At 45.3% G+C, this 6,644-nt stretch overlaps 1 protein-coding gene across 1 annotated transcript in view; it reads right to left on the bottom strand.

Moving 5' to 3' along the window:
* Positions 1 to 653: 653 nt before the first annotated feature.
* The window catches only part of ELOVL2 (ELOVL fatty acid elongase 2), a 93,135-nt gene continuing 87,144 nt past the window's right edge, over positions 654 to 6,644 (bottom strand). The window contains exon 8 of the mRNA XM_038388180.2: positions 654 to 2,170. Coding sequence (XP_038244108.1) covers positions 2,042 to 2,170 — 129 coding nt within the window. The 3' untranslated portion in view covers positions 654 to 2,041. The remainder of the gene's footprint in view (positions 2,171 to 6,644) is intronic.

Raw genomic sequence — 6,644 nt, 5'->3', positions numbered from 1 at the left:
CCTGGTACCAGGATAAGTGAAATGGCAGCTGCTCCAGGTCAATTAAGACACCTGGGGCTAATTAAGAACTTTCCAGAAGGCAGGGAGAATGCTAGGTTGATTGGGGCATCTGAAGCCAATCAGGGGCTTGCTGAAACTAGTTAAAAGCCTCCCAGTCAGTCAGGTGGGAGTGAATGTCAGGAGCTGTGGGAGGAAGTTGTGCTGTTGGAGAGGTGAGTAGTACACACCATATGAGGTACAAGGAAGGACGCCCGGAGGTAAGGGTGAAGTGGAGTTTGAGGAAGTGAGGTTTGCTGTGGGGGAAGTAGCCCAGGGAATTGTACATGTCATGTTTCTAAAAGGTCAGCTACCATAGCTGATACTATTAGGGGCCCTGGGCTGGAGCCTGGAGTAGAGGGTGGGCCCGGGCTCCCTCCCCCCTCCCTTTGCCCCCTGATTAATCACTGAGACTGGGAGACAATAAAGACTGTGCAAGGAAGGATAACTTCTCCTCACCTCCCTCGCTGGCTTATGATAATGGCTCAGTAGACTGTGACCCTTGTCTCTAGAGAAAGAAGGGTTACGTGGAGGGTCACAGTGAGCCTCTGAGGCTAGTGAAATCTGCCAGGAAATGCAGGACCCACGGAGGCAAGGACAGAGCTTTGTCACGCTACAGATAGGAAATAATTTCTCCTCCATCCCTCTTTACAGAATACAGTAGCACAATCTGGTACTTTTTTACATCTTCATATGGTGCACTCTCCATAAGTGACTGTTGGAGACTGGATGGATGGACTACTGATCAGTTCTGATATGGCAATTCCTATAGGATGTGTCCTGGATTCTGTGGGATTCACTCCTTTTAAGGTTCAATTGCTCTTCCAGAGCCCCCTCTCTTATAGCATGTAAATTTGATTCTCACATGTTGCTTGTGCATCGGTATTTTCTTTCACATGCATTTGAGACATTGTGGCTTTTAAGGGCTTGTCCTCACTAGGTTATTTTTTTAAATTAAATTAAAAATCATGGGATTTCCTGTCAACTCTGCTTTGGTGACAAGTGGTCAAGAATTTACACAGAAATTTCTCCTAGCTTTAACTGGACCAACCAGCACCCTCTAAAGTACATCTGCTTTTCTCAACTAGAGTTCTCAAAGGAGTTAATTAAGTGGAGTTAGGTAACTGCATTTAACATCACATCTTTGAATCCTAATCTAGACAAGGCCAAAAAGACTGTAAACCTGTTCCAAAACCCACCAAAGTCAACAGACTCCCGTTATCTTCAAAGAGTTTTGGATTAGGCCCTATGTGCATAAAGCAAATGTGTGGTGCATATTTCTGTGCATGTTGAAGTTGTAAATGTGGGGCACAGGGACTATGACACTAATTATTCTGCCATTAGTTGCATTATTTTCCAGAAATGAAAATAATTTCTACGATGATGGAGGGAGGACTGATGTCCTCAGGACTGACACATGATGGTGTGTGTTTTGATAGAGGCTGTGAAGGGGCTGAACAGGGGTGCTAATGGAGTTGGGCATTGATATGAATTATCTATCCTGTTTGATTTTCCATGGGTGGTCTTGGATAAATTAGTCAAAACAGGTTGACCACTCAGCTGCCTTTTAGCTTAAATCAGCAGAGGAATATGACACTCTGGAGACCCTCCATGTACACAGGATGTGCCAAAACCTTTTAGTCTGAATAAAACCCTACCTTTGGAAGGCTACCATGAAAATATGACCACTCTTGGGTTTCCCAGTGAAATGTTTTGTAAGGCATTGTGTCAGCATTAGAGATTGATGAATGTACCTTTGCATGTGGGAAGGGGATGAAGTCTCTCATGGCTCTCTCTCATTTTGATGGTGATCTTGGACAAAGCACTTAAAGCTACACGCTGTTAAAATCTAAATAGCAATACATTAATAAATGTCTGGTACAAAGACCTGATAAATGTAACCAAACTGAGTCAGAGTTAACACTAAAACTGTCTTGTAACTCAGTCTCTCTTTTTAATTTAGAAAAAGTGAAAAATACTACAACGTACTACTGAGTTACTGTACTTATTGTGCTTTCTTATTGTTCAGAACCCCATTGGCTGTAGCAAAGTAGTCTTTATGGAAACCATTCCTGATTTCTGTCACAGAAGGGACCTTCTTCAGATCGGTTCTCGAAGGCCTTTTCTGGTATGTCTATAAACAGCAAAATCCCAAGGTAAGTAATTGATTTAATTTAGTAGAAGCATTCCCGCCCCCCACACACACACACACCAATGTACTTCTTACAATGAATTGTAAAAGTTTGACTTGAGCTCTCAGCTATTCTCTAGAGGCAAATACATATCTGCTTATAGGTTAATTAAGAGAGCTATGCTATGTACAATTATAGGATGTATATATTGGTATTACTGTAACGCCTAAAGATCCTGACTGAGACAAAGGACCCATTGTGCTAGGCACTGTTTGTACACATAGAGTAAGAAACAGCCCCTGCCCCAAAGACTGAAATAAACAACACAGGCAAAGGAAGTGCTATTATCCCCACTTTCCATATGAGGAATCGAGGCACAAAGAGACTGTCCAAGGTCTATGGCAGAGCCAGATCATCTGAGTCACAGACCTAATATTTTACTACCTCACAGGGCTATTGTAAGGGTTAATTTAATCAATGATTGTGAGGAGCTCAGATGCTGGAGTGATAAGACTATATAAAAACCTAGAGGGGGGGGGATAAAACATTTCACAAAGGCCACCAAATGACTGTAAGATACCACCAGGATGGGTGCAGGATAGGAACCCTAATAGAACAGGATGATGGGTCACTTCTGCTTAGACCAGAACCCTTGAGCTACTGTGTTCTGAGTACTATACACATCAGTGTGTCTTTCATTGACTGTACTTTGTGTGTCTCATTTAATTTTCTTCCTTTTTGATTTATCTATCCAATCTATCTAAAGCAAACATTTTATTTTAACAAGTATCAGAGGGATAGCTTTGTTAGTCTGTATCCACAAAAACAAAGAGGAGTCTGGTGGCACCTTAAAGGCTAACCGATTTATTTCGGCAAACCTCAACCTGTTTACTTTAATGGACCTCAGCAGGCTCCAAACCCCATACAGTAGAGCTGATATTTTAAAATGTCTTTCCTGTCACCTATAATTTCTAAAATTATTTTCCATTTACAAACTTGAGAAATGTAAATTGCACCTGACACTTCTTCAATTTGATGCTCATTTTTAGAGCTAAGTACCAATGCCCGTTGACTTTTTCTGATGATGCTCTTTCTATGTGAGCCTCCCCAAAATATTAAAAATTGATAGAGGTTCCTTTTCTTTCATCCTCCTCTACAACCTCTAGCCAGAGTCCTTTACTTACAACTAGCAATGTTTGCCGATGTATGGCCATATTTCTTTGACTCACATAAAACAGTTTGTGGTCTCTCAACAGGCCTGTTCATCATCCCAACTGGTAAATGAGAAACTAGATGTTAATGGGCATGCATTCTACTGAGGAAAATGCAGACAAGTTGAAGTGGGCATTTATGTTGATCAGTAGTTAATCTCTTTTCAATAATTAATAATAATTGATATAATAATTATCAATAATCAGCCTAAATACTGAATTCAACAAGATCAGGGGTTATTGTTCTCTTTGACTTCCTTACCTAATCTCTTAAGATATGTCTAAACAGGCAGAGTTACATTGTGGGCAGCTACAGTGCTGCTCAGAGAGCACTGAGGGAAAACCACTGTTGTGTGGTCACACTGACAGCTGCCTACGCAATAGCATGTTCACGCTTGCGGCACTTGCAGCGGTATTCGGAGCAGTGCACTCTATCCCACAGAGCATCTCTTCCTCTTCTGCCGCTAAGAGTTGTGGGAAAGTAGAAGGGGTCACGGGGCATCCTGGGTCCTGTCCCAATGACCCGTGATGCATTGCTTCACATCCCAGCAATCCCTGTGCTTCCGTCCGCATTTGGCACGATCTTTCAACGGTTTGTGTACTGCGCACCCTGCCTCTTCGGTCTGCAGGAATGGATCCCGCACTGCTGACCAGTCTGCTGCTTGCTCTGACCAACATGTCACAAGGGGCAGTGGAGTTATTCCTTACGCTACAAATGCAAGAGGAGTTCAACATTGATCTCACCACACATAGTAGCTACAACACGAGATTGCTTGTGGCATTCACGGAAGTGCTGACAACAGTGGAATGCCGCTTTTGGGCTTGGGAAACAAGCACTGAGTGGTGGGATCACATCATGATGCACGTCTGGGATGACGAGCAGTGGCTGCAGAACTTTCACGTGAGGAAAGCCACATTCATGGGACTGTGTGATGAGCTCACCCCAGCCCTGCGGCACAAGGACACAAGAATGAGAGCTGCCCTGTTACTAGAGAAGCGCATGGCGATTGCACTGTGGAAGTTGGCTACTCCAGATTGCTACCGATCGGTCGCTAACCAGTTCGGAGTGGGAAAGTCTACCTTTGGACGCGTGTTAACGGAAGTCTGCAGGGCTATTAATCACATTCTGCTCTGAAAGACCATGACTCTGGGCAGAGTGCGTGACATTGTGGATGGCTTTGCACAAATGGACTTCCCTTACTGAATAGGGGCAATAGATGGCATGCATATTCCAATTCTGGCACCAGACCACCTAGCCACCGAGTATATTAATCACCAGGGGTATTTCTCAATGGTTCTCCAGGCACTTGTGGATCACTGTGGGAGTTTCACAGACATTAATGCAGGCTGATCCAGAAAGGTGCATGATGCAAACATCTTTCGGAACATTGGCCTGTTCAGGAAGCTGCCAGCAGGGGGTTTCTTCCCGGATCAGAAGATCGCTGTAGGGGAAGTCGAAATGCCCATTGTGACGCCTACCCCTTAATGCCATGGCTTATGAAGCCATACACAGGGAACCTTGATGGCAGAAAGGAGTGGTTCAACAACAGGTTGAGCAAGCACAGAATGAATACTGAGTGTGCTTTTGGCCATTTAAAGGCCCACTGGTGCTGCCTATATGGGAGGCTGGACCTGGCCAATGACAATATATAGCCACGTGTGGTATGGTCGATCATAATTGTGAAGGGAAGGGTGAAAGCTTCACTCAGGGCTGGACTACTGTGGCTCAGCATCTGGAGGCTGAATTTGAACAGCCAGAGACCAGGGCTATTAGAGGGGCACAGCATGGGGCCATAAGGATCAGGGATGCCTTGAGGCAGCAATCTGAAGCTGAAGTCCACTAATTTGTTGCTATGCTTGGGAGTGCAGTGCTTGTAATGCTAGGAGGTGATTGTGATTGGTGCAGATGATGCACTATGAAGGTTTAAGAAAATTGCCTGTGGCTTTTCAGGTCTCTGTTTGCTTTCAGTTGATGGAATAAAGATTGCTTTCAAACCAAAACAATTTTTTTATTAAAAAAACAACTGGAGGAGTGAGACAAAAAAATACATTGGTGCTGAGGAGGATGGGGGGGGGAAGGGAAGGTCCCAAGAGGAGGTGGGGTCCCGAGACGGTTAAAGATTTGTGTATGTCCAGGTATCCTATGCAACCTTGTCCTTTGGAGTACAATGCAGCGGGTACTGTTCTTCAGCAGGGCTAAACTGCAGACGGACAGGTGTTGAGTATAGTGGGTACTGGAAGTCCACAGGGCTGGACTGTGATGGGGCAGGAGTAGAATGCAGCGGGCACAGACTGGAGCCAGGTGGTTGATAAGAGTGTGTTGGCAGCATCTGGGGGAGCATAGGAAAGTGTTTTGCGACAGCAGCTGCAGGGGTGGGCAGGCACGGAGCTGCTCGGTTTGCAGTGCTAATAGCTCCTGGAACGTGTCCACTTGGCACTCGATAATGTTTAAGAGCTGCTCCATGGCTTCATTCTGGCATGCCACAACAGTCTCCTTTCGGTCCCTTTTCTTGCTGTCCCGCCACTCCTGCAATTCATGGTTTTTTGGCCGCAGAGTGCATGCAGAAATTCCTCTTTAGTGTTTTTTGTGGCTGCTTTCTAATTCCGTGCAGCCTTTCAGCTGGCAATAACAAAGAGGGAAGCTGGGCTCCCAAGGTCGTCGCTGTGAAGCCAAAATGCAACGTTTTACAGAAGCAGTACTGTTTGCAACACAGAGACCACTGATTCGGTGATTTAAAACACAGCCACTATTCACATACCTGTCACTAACTGACTGACCCCAGGCAAGCACACATGAGCCACAAAACCCCCAAAATGGTGAGTAACTGCAGGGGCAGGGGAAATCACTCTTCCTGGACCCTGCTGTACACTGGGCATGTGACTCTTGGGGAGAGTCAGCAGTGTGTGTGGGGGGCCTTTTAATCATTCCTGTCCCCACATTTTCCACAGGCTATATTCCTTATGGAAGATATCTCACTGCTGAGGGTGAGCAGGGAATCAAGGGAGGGTCTTCTCCAAGACTGGCTCCATGAGGGTTTTGTGGAGTTCTCTGAGGCAGATTCCCGTGAAATGAGGGAATCAATCAACACCCAGTTCTGCTGCTCAGACTAGGCATGTGGTGGTGCGCACATCATACGGACATAAGACAGCTTTCTTCAACCCTCCTGTCCCCAACAACTCACTTCAGCAATTCCCAGAATCAAAGCCACTTACCAGGGGCCTCCTCTCCCGTTTGCACCAAGCTCCAACCGCTGTGACTGGCTAG

This window comes from Dermochelys coriacea, chromosome 2 (genome assembly GCF_009764565.3).
Source record: "Dermochelys coriacea isolate rDerCor1 chromosome 2, rDerCor1.pri.v4, whole genome shotgun sequence".
Classification (NCBI taxonomy): domain Eukaryota; kingdom Metazoa; phylum Chordata; order Testudines; family Dermochelyidae; genus Dermochelys; species Dermochelys coriacea.
Note: the sequence above shows the minus strand (reverse complement) of the source record. Positions and strands in the feature narration are given on the sequence as shown.